Source organism: Bos javanicus, chromosome 25, assembly GCF_032452875.1.
Source record: "Bos javanicus breed banteng chromosome 25, ARS-OSU_banteng_1.0, whole genome shotgun sequence".
NCBI lineage: Eukaryota > Metazoa > Chordata > Mammalia > Artiodactyla > Bovidae > Bos > Bos javanicus.
In genome coordinates, this window is record NC_083892.1 from 20,792,448 (window position 1) to 20,817,172 (window position 24,725).

At 43.7% G+C, this 24,725-nt stretch overlaps 1 protein-coding gene and 1 long non-coding RNA gene across 2 annotated transcripts in view; one reads left to right on the forward strand and one right to left on the reverse strand.

The window, feature by feature from the left end:
- Nucleotides 1-3,894, reverse strand: part of USP31 (ubiquitin specific peptidase 31) — an 83,477-nt gene extending 79,583 nt beyond the window's left edge. The window contains exon 1 of the mRNA XM_061401410.1: nt 3,083-3,894. Within this exon, the coding sequence (XP_061257394.1) occupies nt 3,083-3,706 (624 nt within the window). The 5' untranslated portion in view covers nt 3,707-3,894. The remainder of the gene's footprint in view (nt 1-3,082) is intronic.
- Nucleotides 3,813-17,846, forward strand: LOC133238384 (uncharacterized). Its single transcript, XR_009733518.1, has 2 exons — nt 3,813-8,003; nt 17,554-17,846. It is a non-coding gene; the product is annotated as an uncharacterized LOC133238384 (long non-coding RNA).
- The last annotated feature ends 6,879 nt before the right edge of the window (nt 17,847-24,725 follow it).

The window sequence follows — 24,725 nt, forward strand, 5'->3', positions numbered from 1 at the left end:
CTTTACTCCTCTCTTCTATTATGCCAGGAAAATCACATTCCACCTTCCTGCCTCCATGGCAGCCAGGGGCAGTCAAGCAACATGATTATAGTTAATGAGATGTCAGCAGAAGCCTGTGGAGGGGGCTTCTGGAGGAACTTTTATTTCCCTAATGACTTCCTGCCTTGCCAGGGTAGAATGCCCTGAGGTGACAAACATTAAGGAAAAACAGCCAGTAAGAACAACAGAATGGAAACACAGAAGCAGTCTGGGTTCTAAGTGGGCCCATAAAGTCACTGCACCACCTGAGAACCACCTAGCTCTAGACTTTTCACAGGTGAGCTAATTCAGCATCTTTATTGCGTAAGGCAAGGGCTTCCCTGGTAGCTCAATTGGTTAAGAATCCACCTGCAATGCAGGAGACCCTGGTTCGATTTCTAGGTCGGGAAGATCCCCTGGAGAAGGGATAGGCTAACCACTCCAGTATTCTTGGGCTTGCCTGGTGACTCAGACGGTCAAGAATTCGCCTGTAATGCGGGAGACCTGGGTTCAATCCCTGGGTTGGGAAGATACCCTAGACGTGGGCATGGCAACCCACTCTAGTATTCTTGTCTGGAGAATCCCCATGGACACATGAGTTTGTGCAAGCTCCGGGAGGTGCTGATAGACAAGGAAGCCTGGCAGGCTGTAGTCCATGGGGTAGCAAAGAGCCAGATACAACTGAGCAACTAAGCACAGCACACACTGCTTAAGGAACCCTCATTGGGGTTCGCTCTTTCTAGGCTAAACGCATTCCTAACTCACTGAATAAACCTTCAAAAGACGGAGGAGAATGAATGCATGCAAAGTGAAATCTACTACGGGCTCAGAAGATTACATTTTTTTAAAATAGGGTCTCTAAGAATCTGTTCAACTTTGCCAAAGCATACTTTTCCAGAATTATTGACCCATTTAGTGATCGCTTCTTAATGGATAAAAAAGTGAACACAACCTCTTAAAAAGCAATGAAAATGTTCACATACAAAAACGCTGTATAAGTTGATTTTCACATTTTGGAATAGAAAACCAAATTTAAGACACTGGGCCATGACCTTGCAAAGTTGGCAACTGCTGTGGCTACTTTCAGGCACATGCAAAAAGAAAAAGACTGATAGTAGCTGGTGGGCTGGAGTTCCCTCCTATTTTCTTATTTTGAGATCTCTGACATGAATCTCTTTTTTTTCCAGTCCCTATCCCTGTCAAGTATTTCCATTCAAATTTCCAAGATCAAATAGCGACCACTTTTTTAAAGTAAAACAGGGCAGAGAAACATAAATAAAATGTAAGTAAAATGTATTAAAAGAGGAGGAGAGTGTCGTTTCAAAGCAAGAAAGTAGGTCCTCAACCAAGAGCTGATTCCTTAGATAGCTGACCCTTTTATATTTTAATCAAATCATTTGCTTAAATAGATGTATTTTAGAAAGAAACTTCATAGCACCAACGGAAAGCCAGTACCATCTGCCATAAATAGAAGACAAATGTAAAACAAATCCAATGAAAACATATTCAATTCTAGCTACTGTTGCCTACTCAAGTCTTTAAACTGGAAGCTTGTTCTGTTATTTAAAAAAAAAAAAAAAAGGATGGGGGAGTGAGCAAGAACTGTTAAAGACGTGCTATCACCAAGCTGAGACCTTCTCTTTGGCATGATCAAAAAAGAAAGAGAACAGAAAAGGAATTAACTTTCTTACTGTGTGCTTTCCTTCTATTTACATCCGTTTCTCACCTGAATCCCAAATCATCCCAACAATCCCAAATCATCTTTCCCTTTTGCTTAGAATAAGAATCCATTTCCTATTACAGCCTAAATGATCCTACACCATCTGGCCCCAGCCCTCCACTCACTCTGCTCTCGGGTCTCACGCACCCAAAAGATCCAAGGGCCACATCGAGCCCACTGCCTGTTTCTGTACAGCCCACGAGCGAAGAATAGTTTGTAGAGATGAATATTTGCAATCAATTTGATGACAGGGAACATTAATTTTGAACTCCAATTAAGCTAATCATTGTCCTCTCCGGAAAAAAAAAAAAGTCCCATTCTTTTCCTTGGTAGAGCTGTATCACAAAATACTGTATTCAATTATCATGTTTTTTTTATTTTAGGCAGTTAAAAAAAAAAAAAGAGTAGAAATGTGTTTTCTGTTGTTATATAAGTAACTACCTCCTATCCCTGATTTTGCATTTTGACCAGCAGAGCCTAAAACACTTGCTATGCAGCCCTTTACAGAAAGAGTGCGCCCATCCCAGAGCTACCCTCTCGATCAAGTGCACCAAGTTCTTTCCCATCTCAGGACGTCCGCACTTTCCTTACTCCTGGGAACGGCTCTCCCCGGAGCTCCTCAAGGAGGGCTCTCCCTGTGGTTACTCAAGTCTCAGAAAGTCACTTCCTCCTAGAAGTCGCCCTAATCCTTTCCCCTTCCCATGTAATGTACCCCGCCAGCACATGAGTCACATCGCCAGCTTGTACCTCCTTCAAACCACTATCTGACATTACCTCGTTAACTTATTAATAATAAAACTTTTTAATAATAAAAATAATAATGGCAGCACTCATAGTACTACACACAATGGAAACACTTTACGTACCAGGTTGAACCCTATAAAACTGCCAATCTGTAAGACAGAACGGTCAACAATGGGTAACTTCATAGGGTTCAACCCAACAAACCAACTTGTAAGCCGCTCACGACCATCTATGAAGTAGGTACCAGAGCAGAAAACTGTGGCCCAGAGAGGCTGAGAAACCTGCCCGAGGTCAACCGCTTGAAACTGGCAAAACAAGGATCTATCTGAACCCAAGCTCAACATTCCCATCCCCAAGAATATAAATTCCCAGGAAACCGGACGGTCTTGCCCATTGTTCCATCCTTCCCCTGGGCCCACCGCACGCAGCAAGCCCTTAAATGCGCGATGAATCAATGAGTGAACGGCTCTCCTTGCAATCCGCACCATATGCCCGGACTCGCGCCCACTCCTCTTTCTTTAGGCACCCAGAGCATCAGTCCTTCGGCCGCGACGGAAGCGGGGAAGGAAGCCCTGGGCGGGCGGCTGCCCAAGGGCTCACCTTGAAGTCGCGGCTGTGCTGCGGGGTGTACTCCAAGGTCCAGAGGGCCCGCACCAGGTGCGCCAGCTGCTCGGTGACCTCGCCCTGGCCCTGCTCGCCGCGGCCCGAGGGCTGCTCGGGGTCAGGCGAGGGCTCGGGCCGCCCCGCCCGGTACTGGCCGAGCGCCAGGTACTCGGCGAAGAGCTCCGTGTTGCTGAGACACTGCAGCGTGGCGTTCATGAAGCACGTGTTGCCGTGGTTCCGGAGCCCCGCCACCCCGGGCACCGGCTCCGCGGCGCAGGCGGGCGGAGCGGGCGAGGCGGGAGGCGGCGGGCACGGCGGCGGCGGCGTGGGCGCGGCGGCCGGCCCGGGCGGGAAGCAGCTGCGGAGGCCACCGCGGTCCGGGGCGGCGCCCTCGGAGCTAAGGTGCGAGAGCGTGGACAGCGTCTTGAGGACGCGGCTCATGAAGCTGCCCACCGAGCGCGCCGACGAGGGCGAGGAGGGCGCGGCCGGCCCGGGGCCCCCGGCGCCGCCGCTGCCGCCCGCGCGGCCGCTCCGGAACAGCCGCTTGCTGAAGGAGCGCTTCTCCTTCCCGCCCGCCGCCGCCGCCGGCGGCCCGGGCCCGGGCGCCGTTACCTTGGACATGGCGGTGGCCGCCGACGCTCATCACCGCGCCCGCCCGCCCGGCCCGCGGCCCCGCCACGGCCGCCGCCGCATCCCGCCGCGCCGCGCCTCACCGGGCCGGGGGACTCGATGCCCCACACACCTCAGAGCGCCGCCGAGCAAGCCAGCGAGCCAGCTAGCCAGCCGCGGCCGGCGGGGCGGGCGGGTGCGCGCGAGATCCGCCCAGCTGGGTCGCTCACGTGACCCGCCTCCAGCGCTGCCCGCCCTGCGCTGAAGCCGCTGCGGCCGCCATGTTGACTGAGGGAACGGAGCTGCCTCCTCAGTCAAATGCAATGACTGGCGGCTCCGGGCGCGGTCCTTCTGCATGAAGCCCGAGAGAGGCCATGTCTAGTGTGGGCAAGGTCCAGGCGCCGCCGGGGAGCGCGCGGCTCGCGCAGCGTGGTGGACCCTCGGGGCGGGTCTCGGTCTTGGCTGCTGTGATGGTGAAGGCCTTGGGAAAGTGGATGGATGAGAATGCCGTTTCTTAACTAGATCCTGAAAGAGCTGATGGACATGGTCCTGACGGATCCTGGGCAAGCCAGCCCCGCCCGGCTCCCGAGGGACCCCGACCGTCTGCATGCCCCTCGAACGCCATCGCAGAGCCTAACACCTTTCTGCAGGCATGTCTTACGGCGCCACTTACCTTTCTTCCCAGACCCCGTTGAGCTCTATATGCCAGGCACCGTGCTAGACACTGGGAGTACGACGTGTGAAGCTAACACGGTTTCTGCTTGCTCTCTTATTAGTGGGTGCTGAGAGTAGCTGCTGTTACAAGCATTGTGCTAAGCAGTGCAGTATCTCCTTCAATCTTCCATTCAGTTGCTTTGAGATTGTTGTTGTTGTTCAGTCAGTAAGTCGTGCCTGACTCTATGTGACCCCATGGACTGCAAAAGGGACCAGACTTCCCTGTCCTTCATTATCTCCCGAAGTTGCTCAAATTCATGTCCATTGGTTGGATGGTGTTGCTATCCAACCATCTCATCCTCTGTTGTCCCCTTTGAGTTTGGTAGAGTCTTAACCCATTTCAAACCCAAGTATGTTCCAAAGCCCCTAGACTTGACCTCTAAACAAAAGGTCACAGACACAAATATCAGAAGGGCATATCAGTGAGTAAAGAATTTTGGCGTTTCAATCATCATATTGACCATTACTACTTTAAGTGACTTAACTCAGTGTTGGAGAGAATATAAGAAACGGTGGGGACACTGGCAAATTGCAAATCAACATCCTTCTAAAGGGGTGACTGCCACTCACCTCCAGCCAGTTGTTTCCATGCAGAAATGAGGGCTCAGATCATATGATTCTTTAAAGGAAGGTGAAAAGTCTACTTTTAAAATTAAAAAAAAAAAAAGCAGAGTCATTACTTTGCCAACAAAGGACCATCTAGTCAAAGCTATGATTTTTCTAGTAGTCATGTATGGATGTGAGAGTTGGACTATAAAGAAAGCTGAGCACCAAGGAATTGATGCTTTAGAACTGTGGTGTTGGAGAAGACGCTTGAGAGTCCCTTGGACAGCAAGGAAATCAAACCTGTCAATCCTAAAGGAAATCAGTCCTAAGCATTCATTGGAAGGACTGATGCTGAACTCCAATCCTTTGGCCACCTGATGCAAAGAACTGACTCACTGGAAAAGACCCTGATGCTGGGAAAGATTGAAGGCAGGAGGCGACGGGGACGACAGAGGATGAGATGGTTGGATGACATCACTGACTTGATGGAGGTGGGTTTGAGCAAGCTCCAGGAGTCAGTGATAGACAGGGAAGCCTGGCGTGCTGCAGTTCTTGCGGTCCCAAAGAGTCAGACACGACTGAGTGACTGAACTGAATAATAGTGCTATGAATAATCATACACAGGTTTTTGTGTGAACACTTGTTTTCATTTCTCTGGGATAATATCCAGGAATGCATTTGCTGGATCACATAATAAGTGTATGTTTAGCTTTTTTTCCAGAGTGACTGTACCCTTTTACCTGCCCACCAGCAATATATGAGAACAAGTTTCTCCACATTCTTGCCTGTATTTGGTACCGTCACTGTTTTTCCTTTTAACTGTTGTAATAGGTGTGTATCTCATTGTCCTCCTACCTGGTACTGCTGAATATCTTTTCAGGTGCCTATTTGCCATCCTGGGTGAAATGTTTCCATGTGTCTTGTCCATTTTCTATGTAGATTGTTTTTTTACTTTAAAAAAATATATATATAAAGGAAAAAAACAATGCAAAAAAAAAAGTACATCTTTGTGATGCCCAGTACACTGGTTTATGACCTCTGTAGATTCTCCTCTTTGCTAACTCTTCGCCCGAGTCCTGGTTACTGCAGAAGGGAGAAATCAGGAAAAGGAGAGCCTGTCCCCTTCGTAAAACCTAAATCCCACCTTACACCATGTTTTGGAGTAAATGGCTTTTGCCTCTGACCTCCCACTAGTATTAAGCAGGACTCTTATGGTGACACTCAGTGGGTTCTTCGCACTAGTCCCCCTAGTCCCCAAATCACCTCCATTCCCACTGCATCTTGAGCTCATCTGGACATCAGGAAGAAAGCAGTCTGATCGTTCACACTAAAGTGTGAACACAATAGCCCTCAAACCAGGGAGGGACCAAAAATGAGGGGGGAAGTAGCTTGTGGTGGAATTTCAAGCAGTTTGACAGCATTGTATCACAATATTGGGCCAGTATGTTGAAGGTTTGTTTGCTTGCTTGCTTGTTTCTAGTATATGGGAGTGGTCTTGGTGTTTTGGTCTCTGTAGATGTCAATCTAACTTGGAAGTTAGGTTACTTCCCTATGCTGCTGCTTTGGTTTTTTATTTTAAAGCACATCTCCATTTTGAACTCACGTGCATAGCACAAATCACACTTGCTCAAAATTTGCAAAAGACTGTCAGCTTTTAAGGCAGGGACTAGCTCTGTTTTATTGACCATAGATAACCCAGCACTGACCATGGTTCTAATAAATGTTTGGTTGAATGAATAAACTGCTTTAGAATGAAACTGAGCATAGCAACAGCTTTTCATCCCTCACATCTTATGCCCTGAGCCCAGCTCTAATTTCAGCCACAGCTATAAACTGTGTAAGTCATTGCCATGTGACAGCACACACACACACATACACACACACACACACACACACACACACCCCAACCACCACACTTCAGACACCTGCTGTTCCTTTGTTTGTCTGCTTGAGAGGTCTCCCTAAAGCCAGGGAACTCGCAAGGTGGAGTTGAATTAATAAGCCTTCTTCCCCTGAGCAGGGGCAACCTTCAACCAGTGGGAACTACCTGCTGGTGGGAAAACACCCCCGCCTCCCGTCCTCTGAATGGGCAGCTGTGGGGTGCATCCAACAGAGTTCTTCAGAGTCTCCAGCAAGATTGAGCCCAATTGTCCTCCATATTAGCTGGTTCCGTGAGGCTCCCTTTTCTGGATTTGTTTACTTCCCCGTCTCACTCTTCCTAATCTCACAGTCCTGCTTCCAGAATCAGCTCCCAAACAGACTATTTGCACCCAGGTCTTTGTCTCAGGCTCTAATCTAAGGGGAACCCGAACTGAGACACTGAGCTACTTTAAATAGAGCTGGAGAATTCATACCCAAGACAGCTCCGGAATTGGTCCAGACTGGATTGCTGCAAACAACCATTGGCCTTCTCCACCAATGAACTTTGTCCACGTGACTGTCCTGAGAGTTGCTTTCCGGAACATCATTCCTTCCTTTACTGCCATGCATGCCTAGCAGACTGTGAGTATTAACGAGTTCTTTTTTTCAGTGTATAAAACGGAGAGTAGTCAAAGACCAGAGGAAGTGTACCACCTGCCCCCCTTCTTTATACTGCATTCTTGGGCAAAATGCGACACTTTGCCTGGGCCCTCCTTTTGGTTCTCCTTGCTTGTCCGACCACTTGGAATCCCATGGCTGTCATGTGCTTTGAAGAAATTAGGGAACCATAGCACCTCCTTTGGAGAAGGCAGTGACACCCCACTCCAGTACCCTTGCCTGGAAAATCCCATGGATAGAGGAGCCTGGTAGGCTGCACCCCATGGGGTCGCTAAGAATCAGACACGACTGAGCGACTTCACTTTCACTTTTCACTTTCACGCATTGGAGAGGGAAATGGCAACCCACTCCAGTGTTCTTGCCTGGAGAATCTCAGGGACGGGGGAGCCTGGTGGGCTGCTGTCTATGGGATCGCAGAGTTGGACACAACTGAAGCGACTTAGCAGCAGCAGCAGCAGCGGCTCTATAGTCTACAAAAGATCTGGTGGTGGCAGTGCCTGGAATGGTGGCGGTGAGTGTCCAGCTGACTGCTCTAGTGGCAAGTTCTTACTGGAATCTGCCTCCCTGCATTTCTGCCCAAGCCTGTTTCTCCAGTTCTGTTGATTCTGTAAGCTAAGCTGATAGGCTTCCTATAAATTTCTTCCTTGCTGAAACTAACCATTATCAGCTTCCATCGTTTGCAACCAAAAAATGAGTAGTTGTGCCTTTTTATCAGCAATTTGTATTTTTGCTGCTGTGATTTACCTGGATGCATTTTTTGCCTATTTTTCTTTGGTGTTTTAATAAATAGTCATTAGTGAAAGCCCTTTGTATATGAGTTATTCCTTAGTCTAAGCAATTTCGTTTGGTTATTTATCTTTTACCATCTTTGCAGTGTTTTTATATCAAATAGTGAGTTTAAATTACCTTATCTAAGTTAGATTGATCAGTTATTGCTCTAAAGATGTCTAAGTTTTTTACATGCTTAGGAACACTAAAATCAAAAGATTACTCATCTGTGTTTTCATTTAGTACTTTATGGTTTCTATTTTTTTCCTTTTTCTTAATGTTGGCTCCATCTGGAATTTATTTTTGTATAAGAAATGAGGTAGGGATCTTGCCTTTTCTCCCACCCACATGGCTAGCCAGTTGTCCAAGTACCATTTTTTTTTATGATCTTTGAAATATCACTTTTTATCACATGTCAAACTCCACATACATGTAGGGTTTTTAAAAAATTCTCTTCTCAGGACATCCTTAGTGGTCCAGTGGCTAAGCCTCCGTGCTCCCAATGCAGGTTCAATTCCCAGTCAGGGAACTAGATCTCACATGCCTCACTAAGCATTTGCCTGCTGCAACTAAAAAAAAAATCTCACATACCATGACGGAGACCCAGTGCATTTAAATTTTTAAAATTCTCTTCTTGTTGAGGTGTCTTTATATTCCATGATAATATAGATACAGAATGTATTGAAATATTTGGTAGGGTAATATCTCCTAGTATTTTATTGTTTGTTCACTTATTCTCTCAAATGAATTTAATTATTTGGGGGGTTAATTTATATAGGTTAATTTAGAGGGAAATTGACATTATCATAATATTTATCATCTTTCCTGAGAATAAAATATATCTTTTAGAAGTTAGACAAGGGCTCTCAGAGTACTAGTTTCCTTCCATAGGTTTGCATAACATTAAGAAGTTTGTACCTGTTTGTTGCTATTATGAATAGGATATTTTTGTGCCATTATATTTTCTGCTTTTCATCTCTAGGGAAAAATTATTTTTGTAACCATCCATCTTGATGTACTTTAGTTGTTTCTGATAATTTTCAACTGATTCTCTTGGGCTTTTCAGGAATTCATATCAGTGCATGAAATAATAACCTGGCCTCTTCCTTTAAAATATTTGTACCTCATCTTTTCCTTTCTCTTGTCTAATTGCCCTTCTAGAACTCTGTTAAGTAATAGCAATGAGAGTGGGAAAGCCTGCATTGTTCCTGACATTATGCTTCACCATTAAGCATGATGCTTGCTTTTGGTTTGAGATATATATTATTTATTGCATTAAAGTGGTATCCATTTATTTCTACTTCAGAAAAAGTTATTATCAGAAATGGGTCTTGAAGCTTACCAAATGCCTCTGGGCGTCCACAGAAATGAGCATATGCTGTTTTTACCTTTGACCTGTATACCCATCAAAAGTTCTTAGTAGCAAACAATACAAACTACTTTCAGCTAACTTAAAAAAGAGGGGCTTCCCTGGTAGCTCAGTTGGTAAAGAATCTGCCTGCAATGCAGGAGACCCTGGTTCAATTCCTGGGTCAGGAAGATCTGCTGGAGAAGGGATAGGCTACCCACTCCAGTATTCTTGGGCTTTCCTGGTGGCTCAGCTGGGAAAGATCAGATCATATCAGTCGCTCAGTCGTGTCCAACTCTTTGCGACCCCATGAACCGCAGCACGCCAGGCCTCCCTGTCCATCACCAACTCCCAGAGTTCACTCAGACTCACGTCCATCGAGTCAGTGATGCCATCCAGCCATCTCATCCTCTGTCGTCCCCTTCTCCTCTTGCCCCCAATCCCTCCCAGCATCAGAGTCTTTTCCAATGAGTCAACTCTTCGCATGAGGTGGCCAAAGTACTGGAGTTTCAGCTTTAGCATCATTCCTTCCAAAGAAATCCCAGGGCTGGTGAAAATGAGTATACTACCCAAAGCAATTTATAGATTCAATGCAATCCCTATCAAGCTACCAACAGTATTCTTCACAGAGCTAGAACAAATAATTTCACAATTTGTATGGAAATACAAAAAACCTTGAATAACCAAAGCGATCTTGAGAAAGAAGAATGGAACTGGTGGAATCAACCTACCTGACTTCAGGCTCTACTACAAAGCCACAGTTATCAAGACAGTGTGGTACTGACACAAAGACAGAAATATAGATCAAAGGAACAAAATAGAAAGCCCAGAGATAAATCCACGCACATATGGACCCCTTATCTTTGACAAAGGAGGCAAGAATATACAATGGATTAAAGACAATCTCTTTAACAAGTGGTGCTGGGAAATCTGGTCAACCACTTGTAAAAGAATGAAACTAGAACACTTTCTAACACCATACACAAAAATAAACTCAAAATGGATTAAATATCTAAATGTAAGACCAGAAACTATAAAACTCCTAGAGGAGAATGTAGGCAAAACACTCTTCGACATACATCACAGCAGGATCCTCTATGACCCACCTCCCAGAATATTGGAAATAAAAGCAAAAATAAACAAATGGGACCTAATTAATCTTAAAAGCTTCTGCACATCAAAGGAAACTATTAGCAAGGTGAAAAGACAGCCTTCAGAATGGGAGAAAATAATAGCAAATGAAGCAACTGACAAACAACTAATCTCAAAAATATACAAGCAACTCCTACAGCTCAACTCCAGAAAAATAAATGACCCAATCAAAAAATGGGCCAAAGAACTAAATAGACATTTCTCCAAAGAAGACATACAGATGGCTAACAAACACATGAAAAGATGCTCAACATCACTCATTATCAGAGAAATGCAAATCAAAACCACTATGAGGTACCATTTCACACCAGTCAGAATGGCTGCGATCCAAAAGTCTACAAATAATAAATGCTGGAGAGGGTGTGGAGAAAAGGGAACCCTCTTACACTGTTGGTGGGAATGCAAACTAGTATAGCCACTATGGAGAACACTGTGGAGATTCCTTAAAAAACTGGAAATAGAACTGCCTTATGATCCAGCAATCCCACTGCTGGGTATACACACTGAGGAAACCAGAAGGGAAAGAGACACGTGTACCCCAATGTTCATCGCAGCACTGTTTATAATAGCCAGGACATGGAAGCAACCTAGATGTCCATCAGCAGATGAATGGGTAAGAAAGCTGTGGTACATATACACAATGGAGTCTTACTCAGCCATTAAAAAGAATACATTTGAATCAGTTCTAATGAGGTGGATGAAACTGGAGCCTATTATACAGAGTGAAGTAAGCCAGAAAGAAAAACACCAATACAGTATACTAACGCATATATATGGAATTTAGAAAGATGGTAACAATAACCCTGTGTACGAGACAGCAAAAGAGACACTGATGTATACAACAGTCTTATGGACTCTGTGGGAGAGGGAGAGGGTGGGAAGATTTGGGAGAATGGCATTGAAACGTGTAAAATATCATGTATGAAATGAGTTGCCAGTCCAGGTTCGATGCACGATACTGGATGCTTGGGGCTAGTGCACTGGGACGACCCAGAGGGATGGTATGGGGAGGGAGGATGGAGGAGGGTTCAGGATGGGGAACACGTGTATACCTGTGGCGGATTCATTTTGATATTTGGCAAAACTAATACAATTATGTAAAGTTTAAAAATAAAATAAAATGTAAAAAAAAAAAAAAAAAAGGAAATCCCAGGGCTGATCTCCTTCAGAATGGATTGGTTGGATCTCCAAGGGACTCTCAAGAGTCTTCTCCAACACCACAGTTCAAAAGCATCGATTCTTCAGCACTCAGCCTTCTTCACAGTCCAACTCTCACATCCATACATGACCACAGGAAAAACCATAGCCTTGACTAGACGAACCTTTGTTGGCAAAGTAATGTCTCTGCTTTTGAATATGCTATCTAGGTTGGTCATAACTTTCCTTCCAAGGAGCAAGCGTCTTTTAATTTCATGGCTGCAGTCACCATCTGCAGTGATTTTGGAGCCCAAAAAATAAAGTCTGACACTGTTTCCACTGTTTCCCCATCTATTTCCCATGAAGTTATGGGATCGGATGCATCTCCTGAATTGGCAGGTGGATTCTTTACTCTCTGAGCCACCTGGGAAGTCCTGGTTCTGCTATACCAGATACAAACAATCCTGAATAATTTCTGATTGTCTTGAACTTTTGCTATCATATCTTGAAAATTCTAAGCCTGAAGTGAAAGTATCCATTTGGCTGGGTTAAATCCTACGTCTGATTACTAGCTCCTGGAAATTAGGAAGAGGACCGTATCTTCCTACAGCTTCCATAGTGGGATAAAGAGCTGCCTTCTGTTCATCTTGAGATTTCCTCCAAAAGGAGGACTACTCAAATCTAGGCAGCAAAAGTGACAGATGTCCACTGTAACCTACTCATGGTATGTCTTGCTGACAGCATTAAATATCTTGCTTTATCTACTTGCTACTATTTTACATAGAATTTTAAATCTATTTTTGTAAGAAAGCCAGCCTGCAGTCTGTGTATGTGTGTGTGTGGACTATCCTGGTCAGGTTTCACCTTTACCAGCTTAAAAAAAAAAAAAAAACAACCACGAAGCAGCTTTACTTTCCTTAGGCTCTGAAACAATTTAAATGATGTGTTTGTTTTCAAAGGTTTTAAGAATTCTCCCATTTACTCTCTGGATCTAGTAGGGTGGAGAGTTCTTTGAAATAGTTTTTAGTTTCCATCCATTAATATTGCTCTGTGTAGATGAATGGATAAAGAAGATGTAATGCATATATACTCACCCACTAAAAAAGAGCAAAATAATGCATTTGCAGCAACATGGAGACAGCCAGATATTATCATACTAAGGGAAGTAAGAAAGAGAAAGACAAATACCGTATGATATCACTTACAAGTGGAATCTAAAATATAATACAAATAAACCCATCTATTAAACAGAAACAGAATCACAGACATTGAGTTACAGACTGATGGTTGCTAAGGGTGAGGGGGTTGGGGAAGGATGGAGTGAGATATTGGAATTAGCAGATGTAAGCTTTTATATATAGAATGGATAAACAACAAGATCTTACTGTAAAGCACAAAGGAATATATTCAATATCTATAATAAACCATTTGAAAAGGAATATTTTGAAAAGAATGTATATATCCATATAATTGAATGAGTTTGCTGTACAGCAGTAATTAACACAGCATTGTAAATCAACTATACTTCAACAAAAATATTAGTCTGTCTAAATTTTCTTCTCTTGAATAATTAATTTTAGTCATTTTATTTTGCTAGAAAATCACACTTGTTTTCCAATTTCCTAGCACAGTCTTACAAAGATTATCTTAAGAGTCTTTTTTTTTTTTTTTTTGGCTCAGAACCATGGAACCTCCATTTGTGACTCTCTTATCACTGGTGTGTGGCAATGGCCTCCACTGCCCCAGTCCTTCTTTGCCCGGACAGTCGCTAAGCTCCAGGGTTGTGGCAGGCACTATTAGTGCCCCACCCAGATGCACGGGATGCTTTGGCCCTTTCTGTGTGCCAGTCCCCCCACCTGTGTGCTCTGCCCTGAATGGCTGCACCTGGGACTCTCTTCTGACCTCTGCCTTCGGGTTACTGTCCCTGCCCCATCTGCATGCATAGAGAGAGGACGTGCCTGGAGCCAGGATGGCCCTTAGCCAGTGACTGTTGAGTGCAGCAGTATGGAAGCCAGCTTTTCTGCCTTCATCATCATGAATTCTGAGACATAACTTACATCCAAAGTTTCCTGCAGGATTAGGATGAAAGTGCCCGTTCCAGGTTGTTTTTTTTAAGTCACTAAGTCCGACATTTTTGCGACCCCATGGACCATAGCACACAAGGCTCCTTTGTCCATTTGGCTTTCCCAGGCAACAATACAGGAGTGGGTTGTCATTTCCTCCTCCAGGAGATCTTCCCAACTCAGGGATCCAACCTGAGTCTCCTGCATTGGTAGGTGGATTCTTTACTACTGAGCCACCAAGGAAACCCACCCTTTCTGAGACCATGCTCCAAATCCCATCTTTGCTCCATGTCTTCCTTTTCCATGACCTGATCCCTCATACCTTATGAGTTTCTTGTAAGAGCCCTTCCTCAAAAACTTAGACGTGAGTTCTCATCTCTGGTCTGGTTCTGGGGAACTGGCTTAAAGCAAAGATAATTTGACTTATTCCCTGCCTTTAAAGACTGATATACCATCCAATAAATTATACGATAACACCTGGACATTGTCATGGACATACCTGTGACAGCAGAGAGGAAGTTAATAATTCAATTGGGAGGAGAAAGTAAAACAGAGCACATAGAAAGTGTTAGGCAATCTGGGTTGTTCGTTGTTGTTGTTGTTGTTTTTGTCAGACCCACAGCATGTGGGGGCTTAGTTACCCAATGAGGGATTCAACTTGCACCCCCTGCATTGGAAGCATGGAGCCATAACCACTGGACTGCCAGGGAAGTTCTGCAAACCTGGGTTTTTAAGGATGAATAGGAATTGGACAGATAGGAAATACAGTGTGAAGATGGGGTGTTACAAGCAGAGATAAAAGTAGCCAAAAACTTACCATTACAAGCAACACCTGGCTCCTATGCTTTAGGAATTCAGAATGTAGTGAATGAAGTCGGGAAGCCAAACAGGTCACAGAGAAAATGCTGAGGAGGGTGTGGTGAAAAGGATTCCTACTGTTGTTGAGAATGTAAATTGGTACAGCCACTATGGAGAACAGTAAGCAGATTCCTTAAAAAACTAAAAATAGAGCTATCATATGACCCAGCAATCCCATTCCTAGACATAGATCTGGGGAAATCAATAATTTGAAGGATGCATTCATCCTGATTATTCATTGCAGCAGTACTTACAATAGCCAGGACATAGAAGTAACCTAAATGTCTATTGGCATAGAAATGGATAAAGAAGCTGTGGTATATATGTGATACGTGGTGTATATATATAATGGAATATTACTCAGCCATAAAAACAAATAATGCCATTTGCAGAGACACAGATAGATGTAAAGATTGTCATACAGAGTGAAGTATTAGATTGATGCATTGCTATGAACAAAGCTAGTGGAAGTGATGGAATTCCAGCTGAGCTATTTAAAATCCTAAAAGATGATGCTCTTAAAGTGCTGCACTCAATATGTTAGCAAATCTGGAAAATTCAGCAATGGCCACAAGACTGGAAAAGGTCAGTTCTCATTTCAATCCTAAGAAGGTCAATACCAAAGAATATTCAAATTATCATACAATTACATTCATTTGACATGCTAGCTAGGTAATGCTCAAAAATCCCTCAACCTAGACTTCAACAGTACATGAACTGAGAACTTCCAAATGTACAAGTTGGATTTAAAAAGGCAGAGGAACCAGAGATCAAATTGCCAACATCTGCTGGATCATCAGAGAAGGCAATGGCAACCCACTCCAGTACTCTTGCTTGGAAAAATCCCATGGACCAAGGAGCCTGGTAGGCTGCAGTCCATGGGCTCGCTAAGAGTCAGACACGACTGAGCAACTTCCCTTTCACTTTTCACTGTCACACATTGGAGAAGGAAATGGCAACCCACTCCAGTGTTCTTGCCTGGCAAATCCCAGGGATGGTGGAGCCTGGCGGGCTGTCATCTATGGGGTCACACGGAGTCAGACATGACTGAAGTGACTTAGCAGCAGCAGCAGCTGGATCATAGAAAAAGCAAGGAAATTCCAGAAAAACATCTGCTTCATTGACTATGCTAAAGTCTTTGACTGTGTGGATCACAACAAACTGTGGAAAAATCTTAAAGAGATGGGAACATCAGACCACCTTACCTGCATCCTGATAAATGTGCATGCAGGTCAAGAAGCAACAGTTAGAACCAGACATGGAACAATGGACTGCTTCAAAATTAGGAAAGGAGTATGTCAAGACTGTATATCATCACTCTGTTTCTTTAACTTATATGCAGAGTACGCTATGTGAAATTCCAGGCTGGTTGAAGCACAATCTGGAATCAAGATTGCCAGGAGAAATATCAATAACCTCAGATATACAGATGATATCACTCTAATGGCAGAAAGTAAGGAGGAATGAAAGAGCCTCTTGATAAAGGTGAAAGAGGAGAGTTAAAAAGCTGGCTTAAAAGTCAACATTCAAAAAATTAATATCATGGCATCCAGTCCCATCACTTCATGGCAAATAAATGGGGGAAAAAATGAAAACAGAGGCAGATTTTATTTTCTTGGGCTCCAAAATCACTGCAGATGGTGACTGCAGCCATGAAATCAAAAGATGCTTGCTCCTTGAAAGGAAAACTGTGACAAACCTAGATAGTGTATGAAAGAGCAGAGACATCATTTTGTCAACAAAGGTCTGTAGAGTCAAAGTGATGGTTTTTCCAATAGTCATGTAGAGATGTGAGAACTAGATGATGAAGAAGGCTGAGCACCAAAGAATTGATGCTTTTGAATTGTGGTGCTGCAGAAGACGCTAGAGAGTCCCTTGGACTGCAAGGAGATCAAACCAGTCAATCCTAAAGGAAATCAACCCTGAATATTCATTGCAAGCACTGATGCTGAAGCTGAAGCTCCAGCTTTGGTCACCTAGGTGAAGAGTCAACTCATTAGAAAAGACCATGATGCTGGGAAAGATTGAGGGCAGGAGGAGAAGGCGGTAACAGAGGATGAGTTGATTGCATGGCATCATCAACTCAATGGACATGAGTTTGAGCAAACTCCAGGAGATAGTGAGAGACAGGGAAGCCTGGCGTGCTGCAGTCCATGGGGTTGCAAAGAGTCTGACTCGACTCAGCGACTGAACAACAACAACAAACATAATTACAGTTTTCGACAGGGAATTTTAAATCATTGTAACTAGGCTCAAGCACATCTTTATTAATTAAAAAAGGTCATGGTCACACGTGTAATGACACAAAGGCATGAAAAGTCTTCGTGTGTCAAGGAAATGCCAGTTCAAGGTAGCTCTACCGACTCAGAAATACATGATAAGAAAGTATGTTCCTGTTACTCATTTCCTTTTGAAAGGAAAAGTCTCCCCATGGTACTAGTACATTTTGTAAACCCCTCCACCACTTGCTAATCTCTTTCTTTCTCTCCCTTTTGAAACAAGTTCAGAGCCTTCAGCAGGCAGCACAGTTCGGGTAGTTTGTGGTTCTTATTCCACACGCTCTTTGAGAACCTCGCTATTCCCCATCAAGGGTAGAATCTACGTCCCCTCCCTTTTGAAACCTGATGACTTTTGTGACAGCCTTGACTAAGAGAGTTCAGCAGAAGTGAAACTATGGGACTCTGAGGCCATATCATAAAAGCTATATACCTTCCTCTTGTCTCTCTCTCTCTCAGAATGCTCACCCTGGGAACCCAGCCACCATGCTGTGAGGAAGCCCAAGCCACACTGGCAGGGTCACATGGAAAGTGATCATGCCTGAGACCCTGAGCCCTGGGCCTTGGCTGAACTCCAGCTGGCAACCAGCACCAATTTGCCAGCCACATAAGTGAGCACTCAGAAAAGGGTCCCCCACCCTTCTGTCCTTCCACCCATTGAGACACATGGAACAAAGACAAGTCTTACCTGCCAAGCCCTGCCCAGACTACAGATTCACAAGCAAAATAAATTGTTATGTGTTTTTAATCCATTAAGTTGTGGGGTGATTTGTTATGACTGGATAACTGAACACCTGTCTAGATAGATTTCAATTGCATCATTTTGTTTTCCTCCATTTGTTTTTACATTCACTTTCTGTTTGTGGCAACACTAATTTTCGACTTGCTGCAATGATATGAGGTTTTCTTTTTAAGCACATGTACTTCTTGAGTGTGGGCTAGACTTAATAACTTGCTTCCAAAGAACAAAATGTGGGAAGGGGAAAATAGTAAATTTGTGATGGAGAGACCCGGCAGACACTTCCTAAACCAAGTGATGAAGGTTAACACCACTCAGATAAGTCATGTTGATATCAAGTAATGCTTTGTATTACTCAGGATACTAGAGAATCATAACCAATAAGTAGGATATGTGTGTGTGTGTCTGTGTGTGTGTGTGGAGGGAGGTGAGGGGAGAGAAAGGGAATAAAGAAAATAAAAAAGATATAAACCTACAAAAGAGAGGTTAAGATATGTAAACATATAGCTTATTCACTTTGTTGTATAGCAGAAACTAACACAACATTGCAATGCAGTTATACTCTAACTAGAAAAAAAAAAAAAACAAGAGCATACACTCAGTGATAGACTGTGTAAATCAAAGTTCCATCAGAAGAACAGAAGCCACTCTGAGTGTTTTGATTGGAAAGTGGAAATGTAGCAGTTACCCCACCAATGTAAGGCTGGGGAACACAGGACAGGCAAGCCATTGTCATCAACCTCACCCCTTGGCACAAGAGTGAGTGACTCTCTGGAACAATCTGACAGCTCTGTGCATCCCAAAGGCAGGGCCGGGCATAGGGTGGAACTAGTGAGACAGTCACCTTGGACACCAGCTTTAAGAGGGTACCAAAACACTCATGTATTAGGGGGTCGCCAGAGAAACAGAACCAACGGAATAGATATGTGTGTATAAGAAGATTTATTGTCGGATTTGCCTCACATGGTTGCGGAGGCTGAAAAGTCCTGCAATCTGCTGTCTGTGAGCCAGAGAACCAGGAAAGTTGGTGGCATGATTCAGTTTGAGTCCAAATGCTGGAGAATCTCAGGGGCCAATGGTTTAACTCCCAGTCTAAATCTGAAGGCCCAAGAACCAGGGTGCTGATGTCCAAGGGCAGGAGACGTTAAATAGCCTGGCTCAAGCAAAAAAATATCCAGGTTACCCTTCCTCCACCTTTTTGTTCCAATCAGGTCCTTGATGGAGCAGGTGATGCCCAACTGCCCTGGTAAGGTGGATCTTTACTCAGTCTACTGATTTAAATGCTAATCCTTACGGGCACACCCAGAAATCATGTTTTACCAGCTACCTGGGCAGCTCTTAGCCCAGTCAACTTGACACTTAAAATTAACCATCACAACTCATTTAGCAAAATGAAGAGTGTTTTTTTACCATATTTTTTTAAAAGCCAAACAATGCAAGAAAAAAAAATCTATCATGAGTAAAATGTCAAAATTTCACAACAGAATTTTTTTTAATTTTTTTTCATCAAAAACATTTTAACAGAAAACATCTGGTCCTGCATTTACACAATCCTGCCTTGCCCACTTCACCCTCTTCCCAGCCCTGCTCAGTAGCTCTGGGAGGACCTGCAGTCTGCTCAGCTACCCATAATATTAAGAGGAGTGATTTATTGTCCCTACCAGGAAGATACTGAGAACTTCATGTCTACTGTCAGCTCACCCGTCTGCCCATAAATGTTGACAGAGAATAGCAATTTCTCTTTTATCTTCTGAATTCTTTGTTGGTACCTCTCGTGAGCAAACATTATGAAAGTGATTCTTGGAAATGTAATTCTAGGTTTCTTCCCTGTGGTGCAGAGGAAACCATAAAAGAGAGGTGGTGCTGTCAAGTTACTAACAGATAACCCAGCAGAGAGATGTGAGGATGTTTCAATAGCTGTAAATCAGGTAAAGCTATTAGCAGAACTGAGAAATACCATGGCGCTAGTGGTAAAGAAGTGAAAGTGAAGTCGCTGAGTCGAGTCCGACTCTTTGTGACCCCATGGACTGTATAGCCTACCAGGTTCCTCCATCCGTGGGATTTTCCAGGCAAGAGTACTGGAGTGGGTTGCCATTTCCTTCTCCAAGTGGTAAAGAACGCGCCTGCCAGTGCAGGAGATGGGAGACACAGGAGAGCTGTAGGTTCAGTCCCTAGGTCTGGAAGATCCCCTGGAGAAGGGCATGGCAACCCACTCCAGTGTTCTTGCCTGGAGAATCCCATGAACAGAGGAGCCTAGTGGACTATAGTCCATAGGGTCACAAAGAGTCAGATACAACTGAAGCAACTTCACGAACACACACCTCTGGGCTTCCCTGGTAGCTCAGGTGGTAAAGAATCTGCCTGCAAATGTAAGAGACCTGGGTTCAATCCCTGGGTTAGGAAGATCCCCTGGAGGAGGAAATGGCAACCCTCTCCAGTATTCTTGCCTGGAAAATCCCATGAACAGAAGAGCCTGGCGGATTACAGTCCATGGGGTCACAAAGAGTCAGACACGACTGAGCACACATGCATTAAAGAGAGGAAGAAAACAATAAGCAAACGAAACTGCCGAATCTTAGAGATTCTACAGTTCTACAAGCTCAGTGTTATGGGTTGAATTGCCCCTCTCCTCACTTCCTAAGTCCTAACCCCAGGACTTCAGAATGTGACCATACTTAGAGATAGGCTCTTTAAAGAGGTAATTAAGTTCGAACAAGATCTTTAGGGTAAGCCCTAGTCCAATACAGCTGATATCCTTGTAAGAAGCGATTAGGACACAGACACACGAAGGGAAGATCATGTGAAGGCACAGGGAGAAGACAGCCACCTACAAGCCAAGGAGAGAGACCTCAGAAGAAACCAACCCCACCAACACCTTGATCCTGGACTTCCAGCCTCCAAAAATGTGAGAAAATAAATGTCTGTTGTTCAAGCCCTCCAGCCTGGGGTAATTTGTTGTACCAGCCCTAGCAAACTAATAGAGTTAGGATTGAGGGGCATCAGACATAACAAAAGATGGGGTAAAGCATGGGGCGTAAGGACTTCCCTGGTAGCTCAGGTGGTAAAGAATCCACCTGCAATGTGGTAGACCTGGGTTCAGTCCCTCTGTTGGGAAGATCCTCTGGAGAAGGGAACGTTGACCTACTTCATTCTTCTGGTCTGGAAGATTCCATGGTCTATTCCATGGGCTCACAAAGAGTTGGACACGCCTGAGTGACTTTCACATGGGGCTTAAAATAGAGAGCCTGGATGAAGACTGTGTATTTAGATCCTTAGGTACCCTCACTTATCACTCACAGTCAAAGCAAAGATGCTTCTAGCTCCAACTTTCAGCATGAAGTATATTTGACAAAGACATTAAACAAGAGAGATTCCAAATTCAGAGAAACAAGGCCCAGTACAGGGCAGGCAAGAGGAACTCTTCTGAGAAGTAGGGAACCACACAAGAGACAGCCACCTAAAAACTGTGAAACCATCCCTAACCTAACCCACTTTTGGTCCCAGACTGGTACAGGGGACCATCAGCAGGAAATTAGCATGCTTTTTTAGAGAAGAAGGGCTCTGAAAAAGCTCTGCATGCAGTGACCTTGGGGAGTCTGACACAAAGGGCTGGTAGATTCCTACCCAACATGGAAGCCCTCTGAGTTGACAAGTCACACCTCACATTCACAACTCTTTAATATCTTACTGTTAAAGGTAAATAGCTCAGGGATCTCCCTGGTGGTACAGTGAATAAGAATTTGTCTGCCAATGCAAGGGATCCAGGTTATCCCTGGTCCAGGAGGATTCCACATGCCACAGAGCAGCTGAGTCCATGCACCACAACTGCTGAGCCTGAGTCACAACTAAAGCCTGTGTTCCTAGCGCTCTGCAATAAGAGAAGCCACCGCAATGAAGAAGCCTGGGCAGGTCAACCAACAGTAGCCCCCACTCGCCAAAATTAGAGAAAGCCTGTGCACATCAATGAAGATCCAGCTCAGCCAAAAATTTAAAAATTCATTTTAAAAACATTTTTTATTTTATTTATTTTTATAAATTTTATTTTATTATTTAACTTTACAATATTGTATTGGTTTTGCCATATATCAACATGAATCTGCCACAGGTATACCTGTGTTCCCCATCCTGAACCCTCCTCCCTCCTCCCTCCCCATACCATCCCTCTGGGTCGTCCCAGTGCACCAGCCCCAAGCATCCAGTATCGTGCATCGAACCTGGGCTGGTGACTCGTTTCATATATGATATTATACATGTTTCAATGCCATTCTCCCAAATCATCCCACCCTCTCCCTCTCCCACAGAGTCCAAAAGACTGTTCTATACATCTGTGTCTCTTTTGCTGTCTCGCATACAGGGTTATCGTTACCATCTTTCTAAATTCCATATATATGCGTTAGTATACTGTATTGGTGTTTTTCTTTCTGGCTTACTTCACTCTGTATAATAGGCTCCAGTTTCATCCACCGCATTAGAACTGATTCAAATGTATTCTTTTTAATGGCTGAGTAAGACTCCATTGTGTATATGTACCACAGCTTTCTTACCCATTCATCTGCTGATGGACATCTAGGTTGCTTCCATGTCCTGGCTATTATAAACAGTGCTGCGATGAACATTGGGGTACACGTGTCTCTTTCCCTTCTGGTTTCCTCAGTGTGTATACCCAGCAGTGGGATTGCTGGATCATAAGGCAGTTCTATTTCCAGTTTTTTAAGGAATCTCCACAGTGTTCTCCATAGTGGCTGTACTAGTTTGCATTCCCACCAACAGTGTAAGAGGGTTCCCATTTCTCCTCATCCTCTCCAGCATTTATTATTTGTAGACTTTTGGATCGCAGCCATTCTGACTGGTATGAAATGGTACCTCATAGTAGTTTTGATTTGCATTTCTCTGATAATGAGTGATGTTGAGCATCTTTTCATGTGTTTGTTAGCCATCTGTATGTCTTCTTTGGAGAAATGTCTATTTAGTTCTTTGGCCCATTTTTTGATTGGGTCATTTATTTTTCTGGAGTTGAGCTGTAGGAGTTGCTTGTATATTTTTGAGATTAGTTGTTTGTCAGTTGCTTCATTTGCTATTATTTTCTCCCATTCTGAAGGCTGTCTTTTCACCTTGCTTATAGTTTCCTTTGATGTGCAGAAGCTTTTAAGTTTAATTAGGTCCCATTTGTTTATTTTTGCTTTTATTTCCAATATTCTGGGAGGTGGGTCATAGAGGATCCTGCTGTGATGTATATCGGAGAGTGTTTTGCCTACATTCTCCTCTAGGAGTTTTATAGTTTCTGGTCTTACATTTAGATCTTTAATCCATTTTGAGTTTATTGTGTATGGTGTTAGAAAATGTTCTAGTTTCATTGTTTTACAAGTGGTTGACCAGTTTTCCCAGCACCACTTGTTAAAGAGATTGTCTTTAATCCATTGTATATTCTTGCCTCCTTTGTCAAAGATAAGGTGACCATAGGTAAAAACATTTTTTAAATAGATAAATAATTCAGGATCATCAGACATGTAAGTAGGATATTTTCCTTCCTTTGGAGGGAATTGAGACAAAGCGGAGAGCTAAAGAAAAAAATGTTTAAATTGCACTTAACATACTCAAAGAGATAAGAAAAGATATTGCATCTATGAAACAATAACATGATTTTTTTTAATTAGAATATAAATTACTTTGGGGAATTAAAGTTTTGGTAATTTTAAAACTTAACATAAGTGTTGGAAGATAAAGTTGCAGAAATTTCCTAGGAAGTTGAATTGTTACCAAACAAGACTCTGTGGGGCCTTCTTGAGACAAACCCTTCCCCCATATTCTCTGCTTTAGCTCCTTTCTGAAGTAGCTAGATAATAGTATTAATATCGGATGCCAATTTCCTGAATTGTTTTACAGAGGTGGAAACTGCCACCAAATGGAAGATATTAACTTCTTGATGACCATGAACACATAGCCTCCTGAAGCCTAAGGGCTGATAATGTTCAACCCTGTGACCTCACCCAGTAACATCATCCCACCATCACCCAATCAGAGAATTGTGTATGAGCTGATCACAGACTCTGGGACATCCCTCCCTCACCTGTTCTTTAAAAATGCTTTGCTGATATCCTTTAAGGAGTTTGGGGTTTAGGGGGCTAGTTCAGAAGGAGTAAAATTACAGGCCAGCATGGAGTAATATTTACATACACCAAATAACACAAAACACTGAGTTAAACTGTCCCTAATTTCCCTTAGAAGGAAATCTAAAAAAGTGTGAATATATGTATACAGATAACTGACACCCTTTGCTGTTCGGCAGAAACTCACACACACTGTAAAGCAACTATAAGCCAATAAAAATTTAAAAAACAACAACAATAAAAAAGACTGTCCATTAGCCATATTGAGAGGCTGGTAAGAATACCCAGTGATTTAGCATGAAGATGCTAAATATATGGTTGTCAGTGCCAGTTGACTACCTAATATCTATTCTCCCCTTATGATTTTTTCTCCTTTAAATGTTTTATTTATTTATTTTTTGGCTATACTGCATCTTCATTGCTGCGTGTGGGCTTTCTCTAGTTGCCTTGAGCAGCGGCTACTCTCTAGCTGTGGTGCACAGGCTTCTCATGGTGGTGGCTTCTCTTGTTGCAGAGCACAGGCTCTAGGGTGTGGGCCTTTGGTAGTTGCAGCTCATGGGCTTGAGAGCACAGGCTCAGTAGTTTTGGTGCAAGGGCTTAGTTGCTCCACAGCAAGTGGGATCTTCCTGGATCAGGGATTGAATCCATGTCTACCACACCAGCAGGCAGATTTTTTGCTGTTGTTTTTTAACCACTGAGTAACCAAGGAAGCCCTCCCTTCATGATATAACAATAAAATTCTGATTTTTGGGGCGTTAGCAATGAAGCTGGTTTAAAAATACCAT